Source organism: Rhodnius prolixus, unplaced genomic scaffold, assembly GCF_049639745.1.
Source record: "Rhodnius prolixus isolate KJV_2025 unplaced genomic scaffold, Rpr scaffold_7, whole genome shotgun sequence".
In the NCBI taxonomy this organism is placed as follows: Eukaryota; Metazoa; Arthropoda; class Insecta; order Hemiptera; family Reduviidae; genus Rhodnius; species Rhodnius prolixus.
In genome coordinates, this window is record NW_027411582.1 from 27,991,942 (window position 1) to 28,010,636 (window position 18,695).

Sequence of the window (18,695 nt, forward strand, 5' to 3'; positions counted from 1 at the left end):
CTCTTTCTTCTATTCAAGGATTTCCAGAGCTTTTTCACTGCAAAAAGTGGTTGCCTGGTCTGCCAGGCATCAGAGGTAACGAAGTTACTGATCAGCCTTGCCAATAAGGGATCATCTTCTCAATTCTACACCGAAAGAGGGATATTCCAAGATTCAAACATAGAGAAAAGCTTATTTCTCGTTCTGCTGGAAATCAGGACTGAGGAGGCTCTGAAGTTACTTAGAAACCAGATTAAAGTGTAAACAAATGATTACCTACAAAAAAATATTTCATTTTTTTAATTTCAAAACCTCACTGTGATGACTATTATTTAGATATAATAAGAAACAAAATCAGCAGGTATACATTTATGTTATCCAAAGCCTGATAGAAAAAAAAACAATCACAAAACGTATACTTATTTACTATATAAACTCGCTAAGGTGATGTGAAAAATAAATTACATCGAGCAACATATTCTATTTATTAGAAAGAATTTGAGAAGCTGCTAAAATTAAAATTAAAAAAGGATAGAAGGGGAAAAAGACCCTAAGCGATAAACTTGCTGATGCCTGCACGCTCATCGAAGATCAAAGGGGGACTTATCTCACACACAGTTAAAGTGGGAATTTTAATGATTAGTTTCAAAATAACCTTCCTTCAGTGAACATGCCTAGTGTGTACTGACGCTCCGAATTATTTTAATAATTAAGTGTTTTATTTATTTTTTATCTACTGAATGTAACATTAAAAATTTCGTGTGTTGTTTTATAAAAAAAAACACAAAATGTTCCTAAAGTATTCAATAATATTGACAATTTTATGTTTTTCAACGCCGGGAAAATGTGTTTTTGTTATTGATATATTAAAAATGTCTCAGATTGTTGCTGAAGGATTGTATAAATTTTGGGAATTTGTAGAACCAAGATTTGAAGTACCAAACGCGCCAGCATTTTTTACAAATAAAGAAGAAAGAATGTTGATGTCAAAAGTTTCAGAAATTAATACAAAATTAGCTGATATTGAAGATAAAATAAGATACATACAAGAAACCACATTAAAGGCAATAGTAGCACAACCTAATAGAATATTAAATCATTTACAAATCGTACCACTATTAGATGATATAGATTTTATCAACAGAATGGATAAACTTTTTAAACGTAAGTGCCCAAAAATGTATACTATGTAAATTCTTTACTAGATAAAATAAGAAAATTACTAAACCTAAACATTGTTTAAGGTTATATGAATAACGGCTTAGATCGTACGTTAAAAGGTGAAGTTACTCACCGATATAATGTAGAAAGACATACATTAGAGGATTTTGCACAAGTAATTACATCACATGATGATAGATCCGTACGAATGAGAATGGAAAAGCTCAATGAATATGTTGAAGGAAGCGAAACAAGTAGTTTTAGAAGGATGGAGGGTATCTTCATTCATTTGAATGAGTATGCCAGGGTAAGTAAACAAAAACATTAATCTTTATTTAAAAATAGTTATCTAAAAAATTAAATTTGTCAAGAACTATTTTCCAAGATCATATTAAAATTAATCGGAAGTAAAATGTCCTTAATTAAATACGTTAAATCAGTTTAACATATATATAAAACAACTTGAACGAATTTCTATTCTAAAATAAATAAAAAACAAAATCTGAATTGTAAGTAGTGACTCATCCCTCCACAGATTACAACTTCCGTCCAATTTAAACTATTCTTTTAAACTAGTTAGCTGTTAGTTACCCATGAAAGAAAAACTACTTGATAACATTTAAATCTATGTAACTAATACAAAAACGAGATTTTACTAGACTGATGTTTATAGTGATGTGATCAAACTGAAGCTACTTTTAATTAAATACTTATAGTTATCTTTTAGATTACAATTATCATATTTTTCTAATGAGGAAAATAATATGAGTACACGACAAACATATAAATTTCATAAAAAACTTTCTGCCTTCGATCAAAAATAATATTTTTTTTTTATACTAACTTTCATTAGAACCCTTCCACTCGGAATTTTTTTACATGGATCACCATGCATGAATCATCTTGTGTTTAAAGAAAATGTTTTTTGAAAAACACTTTAAAAGCTAGTTCAATATATCAATATCGATATATAAATTTTTATCAAAATACCAAATGTACGCGCTTGCTCGTTTTTTGTTTTTGAGTTCCATTCACTCTTATCACTTTCTTTCCCTGGGTTTAGTATAAGTGGACAGTTGAGAGAGAGCAGTGACAATAAACCCTTTTTTTTTTTTTTTATTCGGGAGACCACAGTAAAGTTCCAGATTTAAATCAATAGGTAATCTGCAAATCGCAATGAACAAGGCGGAGAAATTAGTATAAGACATAATTCGAAAATAACATGGACACATTATTTGTGATGGCCTCTGAATCCTGTAAAAATACCAAATTTGAAAGTTATTGCTCGCAAGAAAAGTATAAGCTAAATTATATTATGTATTTAATTAGTTATACTTTTACGAAGAACAGGAACTATGAACTGCGTAACATAAAAAAGAAGCTTACCCACACTTACCAACGAAAAGATGAGTCATATTTCTCAAAAAAAATGAATACTATGACTTACAACATTACAAAGAAGATGCAGAACAAGAAAAAATAATTACAATTGAATAAATGAGGCGTTTATTTCTAACAAAATTGACAAAGAGATCATAGATATTTTCAGAATGTTGGCAAAGTTTAAAAATGCTAGTTGAGATATCTTAGTTAAGGTTAATACTTCTCAGTTTAAATAAAAACAGATAAGCCATACTAATAAAAAAAATAAAAACAACCAACTAAATGGACAACCCTCGCTTAAACTATGTTGTGACTGGAGAACAATCGTAGTGTGACGTAGAACACAGGAGTGGGGAGCTATTTTTGTCTCCCTTCCATAAGAAAGAAGATTGAACTAACCAGTTGTTCTTGTTGTAAAAGTGCTATATATGTGTCGGGAAGGTTGCAGTATATTCCATCATAAATTAAGCCCTTTTAAAAACAATATCCCAGGTGAATCTAATTCAATTTATAATATTCATCCTTCAACAATATAAGGTTAATGCTAAAATGTAGTTGCCATTTTAAATTTTGCTTAATATTCAATGTTACTATATAATTTACCATCATAAATTAACAAATAATAGAAATAACTGTTATTGCATTAAAAGAAAGCTGTTGTACGTATCATTACATAAAAGCAAAATATTTTAGTTATTTTTAATAAATAATTACAAAGAACAGGAAAGTCCTTGTAATCACTGATTTCGCCACGGTGTTTGATCTGATCTTGCAAAACTATCTACTGCGAATTAGTTTTTTTTATTTTAATAACCTTAAGAACGTAAATAATCAAAAATGCGTTTACTTTGATATTTTAAATTAAAACAAGAAATTCTTTGGTGGAATATTTTGAAATATTGTTTGAGTAACTTTTTATCGCATAAAGAATTAGTAATTATTATTTTATTGCTGAAAATCAATCACACTAATTTATTTAATCGAAAACATCGATTGCCATTGGAAACTGTAATAGAAATTGATTTCTTTTAATTATTCAATAAAAAAGAACTTAGTTATTTTTATTTTTTTACTGATCTTATATGCTGAAGGTTATAATCTTATAAATTAATTTTTATTAAAAAGAAAAGGGCGTTTTTTTTGCACAGAGTTTAGACCACAGCGGTTGGTCCAAACATAAATATGAAGATTCCTATATTTTTACTGCTACTTCTTGGAATAACATTTGGTGAGAAGAAATCACAAAATTTATGTGCAATTGATACTTTGAGAACTTATATATTGGATAAAATTACTGAACTATGGGATGAAACCGGCCATGCTGAATGGCAGTATCTAGCACAAAAGAACAATGGGCTAGATGGTGAATTAATTACAGAATTCAAAGCATTATGTGATCAATTGGATAATTTTACTGCGCCAATTGTACCTGTGAACATACTTAACTCAATATGGTCATGGCCAATAATGGAGGAAGAAATTAATAATATAAATAGATTATATTCAACATTTCGTAAACTACAAGCAAGACCTGATCCACTAATTTTTGCTAAATCATGGGAAGATTTAGCACATGATATTATTAGTGATAATAAGAGACATACCGCTTTGAAATCATTTGAAATAATACATGATATGGTATTCGTTAATGGTGATACTGAGAAATCTATTTTTGATAGTGTGAGACAGGTAATGTTTAAATTTATTTTTAAACTTCAAATAATATATTTCTCTAATATTATGATATGATTTTCTTAATCGCAAATGAAACATTTGAGTTCGTTTACTTTTAAAATTACGATTTCCATTTGTCCCCGCAGTCCTCCAATGAACAACTATGTGAACTATCACAATCAACAAATCAATTACTCTTTAACATGTACACCATAATACAAATGGCCCAACTGAAAGCGTATACAATGATACAATTTTCCTGGATGCTACTCAGAACGTACAACAAAGGTATTCATACAAATATTTTTTTTTTATTGCCATTTTCTATTTATTCTAAATAAAGTATTATTTTGTTTTTTTAAGGTAATTTTTCATTAGAATCAAACCTTATGCGTCAAACTTATTTGGAAAGACTACAACAGCAAGCTGTCATAGTTAGATCAACAATGTTACATGCTAAAAATGATCTATGGAAATGTGATCCAAAAGAACATGTAGAAGGAGAAACTTATACTCAAATTACAAGATTTTTACAGGTAATTTGTTTTTCTTTTAAAACTTAAAAATGAAATTCACTTTCACTTAACTATACTATTTTGCAAATTGTTACAGAAAAAATAGGAGATAAAATGCTTGCCTTTGAAAAAAGAATAATGAAATAAAACAGTTTTTCGATGATCATATAAAACAATTTAATTATTTATAATCTTTTATTTATATTATTTATTTCTTTTTCCAGGGTTTCATAATTAATGAAGTTGACTTAAATTCTGAGAACACATGTAGAGAAAATTGTGGATTTTATCAATACACTAAACAACATAGTTGTTTTAAAAATCAATTTTGTTCAAAACAACCAGGATGTAAGGGAAATGTTGTAGGATGTACTTTTGTTGATTCAGATATGTGGATATGTCAAGCGGTAGGCCCTATTATTAATTAGACCGTTTATTTTGAAAGTGGTGTAAGTCCATTTTTTGAAAAAAAAAAATGAGATATCACTTAATTCATGCTTAATTTTTTATGTATAACTAGTCCGTGTTTAATTTCTTACAAAAATTCCCATGTTTTGTAGAATTTAAAATTGGTCGGTAAATGAAATTGCATAATCATTGATTATGAAAGTGGTGTAAGTCCAATTGACAGAGGTAGGCGGCTTAGCAGATGGTTGCCGATCAGTAGTCTGTTATTTTACATTAAATACTATAAATATCTTGTAATTTTAACAATGTAATTAGCGTCAAAAATTAAAAATATTACTTCTATTTTATGTCGTGTCGATTAAACGATTTTTACAATTGCCTAATTTTGAAAGTGGTGTAAGTCTAATTGCAGCCCGTAAAGTATACATCAGTTTAGTAAAATACGCCTAAAACAAATTTATATAACCAAATTACATATTGATAAAACAGTAGAAACATTGCCAGACTTCATATAATTTGTCTAAATTTTATAATTAACAGATATGTTAACCTTTAATTTTCTCGAAATAACAGAAAATGGACTTATACCACTTTCAAAATAAACGGTCCAATTATAATTATTATTGGAAACCAATTAAATTTTTTAGATGATCCTTTAAAAAAATTGATGTACATTTTTAACCCACTTTCATTTTTAGCCAAGATGGGGTAAAAGAAGATACGATTGGATTGAATATGAAAATGGTAGAGTTTTAGGTGAAAAAAAAGCATGTTCAAGAGGTGTTACGAAAGTAGATTCATGGTGGAGGTGGCTTTTCTGGCACTGTTCATACTGTTTCTGCTTTTGTGATGATTCAAAGGATCCAATAACTAATCGTTTTTTCAATTTAAGAGCTGTAACCAGCGATGTAGAAAATAATAAGTAAGTATTTCAGTAAAATGAAATGAAATTTATGGTATAATCCAAATTGATGCTAATTATGATTTATATTTTTTACAGGGTTGTAACTGGAATACGTTTTATTAAAGCAAGTGGTGTTATACATATTCAAATTCAAGAAGGTGAATTGCTGAAGTATGGAGAAATAAATGCAACATCTGTAACTTGGCGGCCAATTGATGAATACAATATTGATACCGTGACAGCTGGAATTGACTACCATATGTTAACGTGGGAACATAGAGCTGTAGATTTAGACGACCTTTTCCTACCACATGATCATTTATTAACTGGTAAGAAATTTAATAATTTAAAAATATTAATTTTTCGCTACTTTGTCGTCATAAATATCTATTATTTTGACGTGAATACGTCTTTAAATTTGAATCATATGGTGGCATTCCAAAAAATCTAATGATAACAAAATCGGGGGATACAGTTTGGCATTATAGTTTCGAATCTATCGTCTACATCCAAAATTAAATTAGACTACTGGGTAGCTAAAGGATCAAAGAATTCATTACGGTAAGCGAGGACTGTGACGCATCGCCGCCATTTTGAGATAATTTTGCTGCATATCGAGATTTGCAATTAGTATAACTTTTGACTCGGAAAAGCAACTTAATGTTCGTTTAAGTTTTAATCGTCAGCTGTCGTCACAATCTATCGATTGTATATAAAACATTAGTGTAAAATAGTGACAGTGAATAAAATAAAGGTGTTAGAATAAGAAAATATTATCAAAAATATATAATGTCGGCCTTTACGCGTCGAAAAGCCAAAACCAAATACATAGATCGTATACGGTTTGGAAAGGGCTTCTCAAGAACAATCGAATGGTAAAAGTCGCAAAGCCGGTGGAGTCGCCATATATCGCAACATCAATAGCTTTCATTGATTGTAATAAGAGATAACATTGACATTTCGGAAATTTATTTGGAAATGAAAGACGCAAAAGCTGGTGATGTCTGTCTAGTAAACGAAAAAGGCCAATGGCATCTTCAAATTCGTACTCGGGTGTGTATATATATCCATCCGGGCACAGCGTTAGCAGAAATTAAACTCTTTATGTTACGATCGTTGTTAAAATATTCCAAAAACATCTCTAAAATTATACCCGATTACGAGCCTGATCTTACTACACCAATTATGATAGTTGGAGACTTTAATGTTGATGTCTCTCAAAACCGCTCATTGCCCGAATTCATGCTCAGCGAGTTCAATTTGTCTTATATTGAAACTTCTCCAACAACGTTAGGTAATACCTGTATTGATTTAACGTTTACCAGAAACCTCGATGTATCTTGTATGCCATTTGTGACGTACTTTTCGTATCACAGACCTATAATTAATAAAGTTATATTGTAACACAGTAATTATTTCTTTCCTTGATTTCATCCTAAATACATAAATAAAAATATTTTATAAAAAAATATAATTCGTTTCGTAAACGTATTCACGTACAACACGGCCGTGTCCATGACACAGCCACAGTAGAGCTTTTTATTTAAATAAATTTTGTTTTCAGGAATAAAATTTAGAAAGATTGGAGGACATCTAAATCTTGAAATACGTGGTTCTGAATTTAATATAACTAGTGGTAAATTAAAAAATTCTGGTGAGAAAAGTATTTGGATTAGCAATGATAATACAGATGGATCTTATGAAAAACCAAGGTAGGTAAAAATATTTTAAGCAAGCTTATATTTTGTTTTTATTCGTAAATATTTCGATTTTGAAATCAATAACCTATTTTCTTTACAGAACAAAAGTACATTTAAATAAACCAGATGTACCAACAAAACGTACAATTGGTGAAAATGAACCTGATTCAAAAAATGATCAATATGTTGAATTTACAAGTACGGATGTAAATGCAGACGCTGCACAAACCGCAGTACCATTTATTGATACTCAATTAGTAGCTCCACGGCCGCCAATTGCCTTAATTGGTGCCGGAATTTATCATAAAGGTACTAAATTTTCGGGCGGATTTATTGCGCCAAAAGTATTTACATATGATTATTCGGAACAAATTATGAACGTTTTCCCAGAAATAAATGAGGCAGAATAATAATTAGATTATTTTATTTTTATTTTTTATGAAGCTTGAATTAATTATATTATTCCGTTAGTTTGAATATAAACTGAAATGTGATCTTATTTTTCTAGTTTAGTTTATGATTATAATTTTTTTTTAAAATTGTTTAAAGAGTAATAATGCTCAAATTATTAAAATTGAATAAACCTAATTTGTACGACAAAAATCTATGAACAAAGTTTTATTATTTAAAACAATTTATATATTAAAAAGACCTATTAGGTGTAAACATGACCCAGTTTGTTTTATTAAAACAAACAAAAATTTGTACAAATAATTTATTTGTCTTTTTTAATAAAACAAAAAGTATTTGTAATTCATGTAAGTTTGTTTAATTCTCCTGCCAAGAACACGAAAGTTAGGCCTTATATTTGATCTTTAATTTTACGATTTCTTTCTCAGACTTATTACAGAAATAATAATAAATTACTCAGAACTTAAAATTTTGTAGTTATAATAAAGAAACAGAGAGTTCAACAAAAAATTTCAATAAAGTTCAAGATATATAAACACTAAGGTGTATGTATGACTTGATTTCTAAAATTTGTACGAAAATCCATCGATTTTTTTTTGTTTTTATCTCAACTTGCGATATTTTACGGAGATATTTTATTTGGTACATTTTTAAGGGAATTTTGAAAGACTTTTTGAGCAATCTGAGAAGAATTAAACATCAAATGTAGCAAGAACAAAGAGACGGCTTCAATTCAATGTAAACTACATTTAGAAGACTCCAATGATTTGTCCTTATTCAAATATAAATCCCACCAACACCAAATTAAATTTTGTGTTAAGGTAACTAAACTAAAACCTGAAATTCCAGTTTAAAGACGATTTTTTTAGCCAATTATAAATTCAGTCCTATAAAGATTTAACGCAATAATTTTATACTTAGTCACAATGGAAAAATAGGAAAGTTTTCTTGAACAAATTTTTTAATTTATCTGGGCCCTTCTTGAGAGAAATACATCCGGCGCAAATAAATATTTAAAAAAAAAAGAAGAAGCAATAATTAAAAATCATTAAACCAACCAATTACAAAAAGGCCTCCCTGCTACATAAGGTTTCTTTAATTATTGATTAATAACTTAAAAAGAAAAAAAAAATGTCCCCACTGCAATAAATGAAAAAAGATAATTTTGTATAAACATTGTTAGGCGCACACTAATAATTATATATTAGTCATCAGATTAGTGATGACATCAAACTTCTCTACTCTGAAAGCATCTGAACTAACAGTAAACTCAGTTTTTTTGTTTAATGGATGACTAAACACGAGGATTTTTATTTTTATAAATAAAGCTATGCAATATGCAAGCAAAGACTAATCACTGTGAAACAATTAATGCATTTTACTTCAAAATCAGGAAAATAAAACATTAAAGTGACCGTGAAAATAGCTATTACAGATTTTAAATATGTATTATTTTTTAAACAAAAAAATTTTAAGTTTTAAGCACGTAAAACAAATTTGTTAAAAACAATTAAAACAAATATGTATGAAAAAAGAAGATTAAATAAAATCTCACATAAGCAGTAAAAAATCTTTAAACGGAAATTCCTAAAACGTAAATTAAATGTAGAGTAAAAGGAAATCAAAAGACAAGGACAAGGCCTTATTTTGAAGGATTTCTACACTTTTAATTATTGATTGATTTGCAATGTTGCATTATTTTAGAACAGATATGAAAGTAAAAATATTATACATAATTTTAAAACCTTCTCTTACTGCAATCCTATACTCAAATTTTCTAAAATGAATTATTATTAGATGTTTTGTTGCTGTGAACAAACATTACATAAATTCACAGAATATTATTATTATTATTATTAATTGTTTATTTATTTGCGATTGTACACAATTTATCGCAAGTAAAAGAGTTAAGATAATCAAGATTTGGTTTTATGGTATGTAAATACACAAATGCATGTACCAAACCAATACGTTCCCTAACCTACGTAAATGAAGTGGAGAGAACGTCAACGTCAAGCGTCCAATTAGATGAAAACAGAAAGCCGTTAAATGGCTACGTTGCTAAAGAGATTGGCACTACGCGTGAGATAGGTCACGTAACCACAGCCGATTTAGGATGATTGCGATGAGGATTTTAAGGTTAAAATGTTCTGGAAGACATGTTGCGAGAGTTATTAATGGACTGTTGGATTTGTGTGGTTTTATAAAATAAGAACAGGCTACTTCAGAAAAGTACGGAATAATAACGAGTAGGCGCTAATGACCTCAGCAGTCGATGCGCCAAAAAAAAAAAATAATAATAATAACGAGTATATTGTCCGATTAGAAACTTATAAAAAAGCATTAACCACTGTTCTTATAAATTTAGACTGTAGGGTATAAAAATCGGTTAGAATTGGATGGTTTAACGCTTGGAACAATAGTATACAGTTACTTGAATATGTACGTCGAGAAGTCATTTAATGTTCAGAATCTCAGGTTAAGTTGAGACACCTAGGAATGAATCCAAATTTGATCAGGCAAATCAACCTTTAGGCAAAAAAAATTTTTTTTTTTAATAACAAAAGCTATAGTGAAACGATAATGATATTTTAGCTGTTGCAATTAGATAAAAGAAAGAAAAAATTGAAAATAAGCACAAAAATGGAAATCATTTCCATATAAGGATTAAAAACAATTAAAACAACCCAAAATGGAGCGCCTTATTGTTAAAGATTATATTCGATAGAAACTATAACTATAAAAGAATGAAAAAGATAAACTACAGTAAACACTGATAATTAAAAACGTAAGTATATAACAGATTATAAAAAAAGCAGACGTAATAAAGTTAAGCAATCAATAAAGTGAAGAGCTAAAAGTTCTCATTCCACAAACCACAATAAGAAAACCATTAATGTTCCATAAAACCATAAACCGTGTTCATTCCAAATATCACTTACATACAAGTTTTTGCCACACTGAACTTGCTTAAGTATGTAACTTTGAAATAATTATGATTATTTTATCTTTAGACTTTTCAAAGAATTATTAAATTACTATTAAATTTTAATTTGTGTTGGAAGGAGACTAAAACTAATTTCATCTTTAAAAACGAACAAAAACAAATTTTTAAATAATTTTGACGATAGTTAAGACAAATTTAAGAAGTTTGTTAGACACTAAAAATAAGTTGAAAAATCTTGCAAATCTTATCGTTCTATTTTGGAAATTAATTTTTTTTACCTGAATATTGGTTATTAATATCTTAATTAACGATGTGTATTACATATAGCGCACTAATAGTGAGAATCAACTATTTCGTTTAAAACGGTAGCGCTTTGTTAAAAGAGAACCACAAACCTATTCTTTGTATTTGCTTCTCCTAGCTTGTTTCGTAAAGAACTTAAATATACCTATGTACGTATATTTAAGTTTTCTAGTTTCTGCCAAATCGGGGGGCTTTAAAGTTGACATAGCAGAGCAACTTTGTCAGAGTTGATCGTAATTTTGTTTTATTGATAATATTTAAAGTAAGATATGTCTAAGCCTTTTTCCCCTCTAAAAATTGGACACCCTGGTTCCTGCTATCATTAAAGTAAACAATTAAAATTGAAGTAGTAATAGCACATATTTTGAAGCGGGTATCATGTTGTAACAACCAAGGCTGGGTGACGTGAAAAAAGGTACGCGCAAACTAATAATTTACTACCTACATTTCGCCAACAAATAGAAAGTAGTAACACGAGTGACTAGAGTATTTTCCATTTACTAGACGGAATTCATCATACTAGCACCATACATGCTTTCAATAGAATACAATAAATCAATAAAACATTTGTAAAATGGTGAACTGGAGCCGGAAAAGGTTTGAAGATGGAAATGGAGTGCGCGATGTCAGTTTGATGAAGCAGATAAGAAACTTCAACAAGTTTTCACAAAGTTCTAGCAATTATTTTCTGTTCTTGAAGAAAATTATGCTAAAGACAAAAAGGCAAAAACGCGGGGCTTGAAATGGAGGTGTTGAAGGGATGAACGAAGATTTAAGAAAAAACTTAAGAACAAGGAAGGTTCTAGACCACGCGATGAAATTGAGAAAAACCATCAATTTTCATCTATATAATTACAATAGAAAGAAGCAAAATAATTAAATAATATAAAGAAAGCTAAAATTTTATGAAATGACATTCACATTTAACTTTTCCAAGACGTAATTCTATAAATATAAACTGCTTATCACTTAATTCGTCGAATATTAACATTTTTTCCCACAATGAAATTGAACTTTTACGCCTTATTTTTTTAAAACAATAAAATAAAATAAAAAAGAAGTAGAGACTTACCTGTACTCTAAGTGGATGGACCATGATGAGTTGAAGCATACTAGTTGGAGGAAGCACTTCGCTTAGAGCTCTTCCTTGCATATTTACAGCTTGACACATAAATACAGCAAAATATCTATGGAGCGGAAGATGAAAAGATACTTGATAATTTTCAACCTGTGGGAAAAAAGAAGAAAAAAAGTTATAAATAATAATAAGTTTATTAAGATAATTTCTAATATACTTTACTTCACAAAAGTGTAGAATTGTTTAAATTAAACATGTTTAGAATTTTTTTCTTTACTTCTTGAACTGTAGCTAAACAGTAATTGCAAATATTTTTCTCACTATGAGAAATAAATGAATGTAAAATCAGTAACTAAATAAAACACCAGTGATTTTTCGTGGTTGAATTTTGCATTAACCACAGAATCACATTCCGAGGGAGGGAGAGATAGAAATTGTGCTAAAATAATGGCTGAGGACTCTCAAGTTGAAGGAAAATAAGAGTTAACCTTGGAAGAATCATATTGCCACCATATCTCCTCATCCAAAGAAGTCTTTACCATTTTTCATTGCCAAAGATTTATTTCGAACTTCTTATACTTAATAGAATCTAACGGAAGCAATTCTGCGTTCGTTAATAGGCAAGAAAACAAGATCCGAGATTACATTAGTCAAACACTTGAAGACCTCCATGAAGAAAGAGGTACTGTTTGAGGTAATGCAGAAGAATTTGCTGCATGATCATTGTCGACACTCTCCTATCAGTTCCCGGGTTTTTCACATTCTTAATAAATTCAAAATTCTCAAAAATTCAAGTTAGTTGAATACAATTTTTACTGGAAGAATAGAAGCAGTTCGCATCCCAAATTTTCGACATTCCCATCATCAAATCCTACTAAGTACCAAACGTACTAAAAAAATTTGAAATCTTTAGCAAAATGAAGGCTTCTGAAATTTGTATCGCCTTATTATGAGACATTTTTTAATAGAAAAAGGGATGCTCATATTAGCAGTTGGTATTATTTTAAAACACTGCAATTCTCTATATTTTAATTGTCTTCTGTTCAAGTCTTAAAGACTTCATGGAAAGTACTAGAAAGAACAACCATGCTATGAAATAGTAGAATTGCAAACAAAGCATTGCAGTAATCCAAAAGTACTTTTTACTCACGTTATTTCATTTCAGAGAGCAAAAATAATACTTATTCAATACATATTAGGAAATTAAATTAATTTTTACTTACTATATTAGGCTGAGTTAGATTGATGGCATCAAACCATTCTTGGAGTGCATTAAGGGCAGCAGTAAGTACTCTATGTGTCAAATCGACCGTTGATGAGTCCCTGAGATGTGATAGTAATGCCCACATAGGATAAGCTGATGCTTCAAGTTCAGCAGAGAACGCAGCGTAATATGTATTTGGTTCAAATTCAACGTGAGCTGACATTTCTCTCTGATTCACATTCATTCCTATAAAAAAAAGATTATTATTAATTGTTAGTCCTATTATTAACTTATTATATTATTATTTTATATAAGAAATGTAAAAATTTGGTCCAATAAATGGAACATATATGTAGATTTAATCAAATTTAAATCCGACTAGACAGGTCTTACTTAAATTAAATTTATAAACACCCATAAGTTACGGTGCTTTAAAGAGCTTTAATTACATAACCTGGTCAACGGAAAATTTGAACAAATTTCGCAATTCAATTTCATTATTATTTTGAAGATATATTTTGTAGATGTAGATATATAGTTACTCAATAAAATTTGAAAACCTTTACGGACAACAGTTTGTTTCGTTTCTTTCTCAAGTTATATAAATAAATTTTACATTGTCTTTTTCTAAAAACACTTCTAAACATAGTACGAGACTGATGCTGCTACAGAAAAACTATGCATGCGCCAAATCTTAACGACCAATAGCTGTGCAGCGTAAAGCAATTTCGATTGCAGCGTCTCACGTGTTTGTAGAGAAATCTGTCTGACGGGAACCATCGTTTGTGTAAGAGGTGTTAGTTTCATTGTGCCGAAAACATGATACTACACATGTAGTAGAGCAACGAATTGTCGTGAAATTTCACATGAAACTGGGTAAAACCGCTACTGAAACTTATCTTTTATTAAAAGAAGTTTATGGCGATGAATGTTTATCACGTGCGCGAGTTTTTGAGTGGTTCAAGCGTTTACAAGATGGCCGAGAAGACGTCGGAGATGAAAATATCAATTACAATTAATCAACATTACTACCGTGAGGTGCTTGCTCAACTCCGTAAAAGAGTAAGGAAAAAACGACCCGATTTGTGGAAGAACAAGTCACGGGGTTCTCCATCAAGACCACGCCGGCTCACACTGCATTGTCTGTCAAGACGTTTCTAGCCAAGTACAACATCCCAGTTTTAGGCCACATCCGCCTTATTCGCCTGACCTGGCCCCATGTGACTTTTATCTGTTCCCCAAAAGTCAAATCTGCATTAAAAGGAACACGATTTCAGTCCGTTGAAGCTGTGAAAGAAAAGGCGGCACGCGTCAAGCAGGAGCTCACAGAAAAAGACTTCCAGCACTGTTTCGAACAATGGTAAATTCGCATGGAGCGTTGTAGGGATAGGGGAGGGGTGTATATTGAAGGTGATAATAACTAAATATCTATAAATTTAAAACAAAATGTTTTACAGCAATAGTCTCGTTATTTATTAGCCACACCTCGTATAATTTTATTTCCCTTTTTTTTCTACAAAGGGTTCTGAGAGCCCTTCAGCTTAAAGATTTTATTCGGAAAAAGTAAAATAATTATAAAATATAAATATTAAAATCTATTTACCTTGAAACATTTGGAGGAAAGTAAACCACATTTCTAATAGGGCATCATCACTCATGAATTTGACTGCTACAGGCCTATGTGAAAGGACATTGTTTAGGTCTGATACAAGAGGCCAGTAACAATGTTCTTTCATCACCTGCCTGCCGCAGTCAACAACATAGTGAAAATTTTTTTCTGGATCTGAAACAAAATTTGAGAAAAAAAATTATCATTTGTGAAAATCATAAAGACGAAAACATTAGTTTTAATTGAAAAAAGACTAGTAATTTCTTCAGAAAACTTTATGGCTGTGAGCACCCAAATCTAATCAGACTTAATCCCCTAACCACCTTAATTCTCTTCGTCCTAATCTTCCAGAAAAGTAGTAATAACCTTTCTTTTAATTATTTGTATTTTTTTTATTTGGATTTATTTATTGGAGTTAATCAAATTTGCTTTTAAGGCGTCTTCTTGTTTTTCTAAGAACTCTATCCCCGAAGTAAAGGGAGTATAAAATAGATTCAATGAGATCAAAAACTATTAAATCTCATTAAATTTTGAAGATTTTGATTTTGCTGTGCCAATTTATTTTTAGAGCTTTTTTCAACGCCTCTTTTTTTAAAAAATGAATTCAGATTGAATCTGAGTCATTTCACCGCCCACTTTGGGAACGAACCTACTTAATAATAAATATGAAATTAATGTCAATTAAAATAAAAGCTATAACCTATTTATAAAACTAGAAAATTAGTGTACTTTTACTTCCGCACATTAAATTTAAACTTACCATGAAGTACGTTGGGTATAAGGATTTTGACCATCATATATTTCAATGATATAACCATTACATGGAGTAAATTAAGTTTTTCAGCCATTCGTAAAGCCAATGCTTCATTTGAAAATAGCTGTACACTAACATGTACAACTCGATTCGATAGGGTATCAGGATCGGACGAACGTTCCAACATCATTGATATGCGAGAATAGTGGAGTACAAATGCTTGAGTTAACGCTTCCTAATTACGAAGAAAATGAAGAACAAAAAATTAATACATTGATATAATTGGCTATCAATTCTTAAAATTTCAATAATTAAAGTAGCAAATTATGATAATTACCTTATAATCTGGATCTGGCAACATATTAAGCAACAAACAAACAACTTTTTGTGGAAATTCAAATTTTACAGTCCAAAATACTAATTCTTCTAGAAATGTTCTATGGACTAACACTTCTTGGAGGGCAGCAATGTCTGTAACATTAAGATAAATTATTTTAATTGATTGGTTTAAAAATTTTTTTTTTTTATTTTTTTTTTTTGGCGCATCAACAGCTGAGGTCATTAGCGCCCGGAGCTTTTTCCAGTGCACTGCCGGCTTCCGGACAGTGTTCTCTCGTTACAGACAACACTGTCCATCACCGGACAGTGAGCTGTAATAATGTTATTATTTCGAAAAACGAAATGCTTATAATTAACAATAGGATAAAAACATAATTGCCATTTCAGTCGTGATACATTTATTCTGCCGAGTTTTCGACCTAGGGACTAGTCAGGGCTGGTCAGGACAGTCCATGAACAGACAAGACAGAAGACACACCAACCCTGAAATGTAAAAATATTACTTTGTAAACTAGCCCTGAAGATGACCTAGTCCCTAGGTCGAAAGCTCGGCAGAATAAATGTATCACGACTGAAATAGCAATTATTTTTTCATCCTATTGAAACTATGAATCAGTCACCAAAAAGAATGAACAACACTTATAATTTACTATAACCAACCTTGAAATTCTGAAGTAGGTTCTGGATTTGGAAGAGATTTTACAGCTTCTTCGTACGTCCTATGACTTTCTTCCATGTATCTAGCGAATTCACTTCCTTCTGGATACAGACCGCTATCAGTAAATTGCTTGTATATCTAAACAAAAAACAAATTAATTTACTATAAAAGTTTTAAATGCGTCATTAATGAGAGGTATCTTATAATAATATTAATATAAATATAATTCTAGAATACGTCACAGTTCATGTTTTGGAAGATTTCAAACTAACCTAGTTCCATTTTGAAATAGTAAGGTTCTATAGTAAAGATATACGGGCCATGGAGACCCTTGGCTTCCTCGACAATTCCTTCCAAACCTCTCGATCTTGCGCTTTGACTCGCCATCTCCTAATACCTAGTCTGCGGACATCCTCCTCCACATTGTCCAACCATCTCATTCTCGGCCTACCCCTCAATCTTCTACCATCTGGTTTACCATCCATTGCTTTCTTGGGCATTCTCTCTTTTCCCATTCTTTCTACATGCCCAATCCACCTCAGTCTACTAGCTTTTACCACTTCCACTATATCCGGCTCATGGTACAGCTCCCTCAGTTCTGAGTTGGATCTCATTTTCCACCTGTCACCACTTCTCACGTGATCATATACTTTTCTTAAAACTTTTCTTTCCTAGGTACTTAAACTTTTCTTCTGCTCTTTCGTTAAAACCCAGATTTCTGCTGCATAGGTCACTATAGGTCTTATTACGGTTTTGTATATATTTATCTTGATTTCTCTCAAAACCGTCTTGCTTTTTAATTGCATTGTGAAGTGCTGCATAGCACCTATTTCCTGCCATCAACCTTGCTCTAATCTCCTGAGACACTTCATTTTTTGCAGTGATTATTGTACCTAGTTATTTAAACTGGTCCTTGCTCTTGAAGGTGTATCCATCTACAGTTAGAGCGTTTTGCCTATTTGGTCTTCTACTGGAGACTATATATTCCGTTTTGTCGAAATTAATCTCCAGTCCCAATTCGGCTGCTCCCGCTTTCAGTATATTTCAGAATATTTATTTTATGATAATAATAAACCTGGGATCTGGATGTTTAGGTTGTCAATTTATTTAACAATTTCATTAAATGTTTTAATTATGAAACCTGCACATTTTGTTTTGCACCACTGATGTTTCTTTTATCTTTATAATTAGTTTCAGAAAAACTTACAGCTTCTCTCATTAAAGCTGTGTATCAGACTTTCATATGAATTATTCCAGTGAATACTAGATATTTTGTGCAACGAAAGTTGAATAGAATTTTAGAGATTTAATTGTGACAAGCACCATTAAGAAGTAGAACCTTTCCAAAATTTAAGCGTTCTTTTATTTGTTTATGTTGAACCTTCATATGTGATTCTCCTTCCGATAATGTTAATATTTTCATTTAATCATGTTCACTTAAATGATAACTGGAATTCATTTTTGGGTAAAAAAAAAAAAATGATAAGAGAAAAGTTATTGAAAAAACGAAAGTAAATCTCCGATCTAAGCTGCAAAAACTGATTAATCAATGAACTTATATTATAAATAAATAAAACCATAGTTTTTCATTTCATGAGTATTTATGAAGTCTTTAGGGTCACATTTCTCATTAAGTGTAAACATTTTGATGGCTGATTTTTTGTGATT

The 18,695-nt window shown here is 30.4% G+C and overlaps 2 protein-coding genes across 5 annotated transcripts in view; one reads left to right on the forward strand and one right to left on the reverse strand.

Annotated features, from left to right (window-relative positions):
* Positions 1-18,695, reverse strand: part of Ubr3 (Ubr3 ubiquitin ligase) — a 55,006-nt gene that overhangs the window by 20,771 nt on the left and 15,540 nt on the right. For both annotated transcript variants that reach the window (XM_074114672.1, XM_074114671.1), the window contains exons 5-10: positions 17,030-17,165; positions 16,368-16,501; positions 16,037-16,265; positions 15,271-15,450; positions 13,687-13,913; positions 12,458-12,613 (exon numbers count right to left, since the gene is read on the reverse strand). In XM_074114672.1, the coding sequence (XP_073970773.1) occupies positions 12,458-12,613; positions 13,687-13,913; positions 15,271-15,450; positions 16,037-16,265; positions 16,368-16,501; positions 17,030-17,165 (1,062 nt within the window). The remainder of the gene's footprint in view (positions 1-12,457; positions 12,614-13,686; positions 13,914-15,270; positions 15,451-16,036; positions 16,266-16,367; positions 16,502-17,029; positions 17,166-18,695) is intronic.
* orion (chemokine-like protein orion) lies at positions 618-8,481 on the forward strand. Of its 3 annotated transcripts, none has more exons than XM_074114692.1 (9): positions 618-1,143; positions 1,224-1,447; positions 4,344-4,485; positions 4,561-4,733; positions 4,937-5,119; positions 5,819-6,042; positions 6,121-6,353; positions 7,589-7,736; positions 7,825-8,481. In XM_074114692.1, the coding sequence occupies exons 1-9, from the start codon at positions 768-770 to the stop codon at positions 8,132-8,134; spliced, it is 2,013 nt and encodes a 670-aa protein (XP_073970793.1). In that variant the 5' UTR covers positions 618-767; the 3' UTR covers positions 8,135-8,481. The 3 variants fall into 3 exon arrangements, with proteins under 3 accessions (XP_073970793.1, XP_073970794.1, XP_073970795.1); XM_074114693.1 differs by lacking the exons at positions 618-1,143; positions 1,224-1,447 and adding exons at positions 2,864-3,015; positions 3,672-4,212; XM_074114694.1 differs by lacking the exons at positions 618-1,143; positions 1,224-1,447 and adding exons at positions 2,875-3,060; positions 3,672-4,212.

Bases quoted from the DNA above. Each gene is read 5' to 3' on its own strand.
- orion (XM_074114692.1), top strand. From the start codon at position 768: ATGTTCCTAAAGTATTCAATAATATTGACAATTTTATGTTTTTCAACG. The intron at 1,448-4,343 runs GTAAGTAAACAA...TTGTCCCCGCAG, and splicing joins ATTTGAATGAGTATGCCAGG to TCCTCCAATGAACAACTATG. The intron at 6,354-7,588 runs GTAAGAAATTTA...TTTTGTTTTCAG, and splicing joins ACATGATCATTTATTAACTG to GAATAAAATTTAGAAAGATT.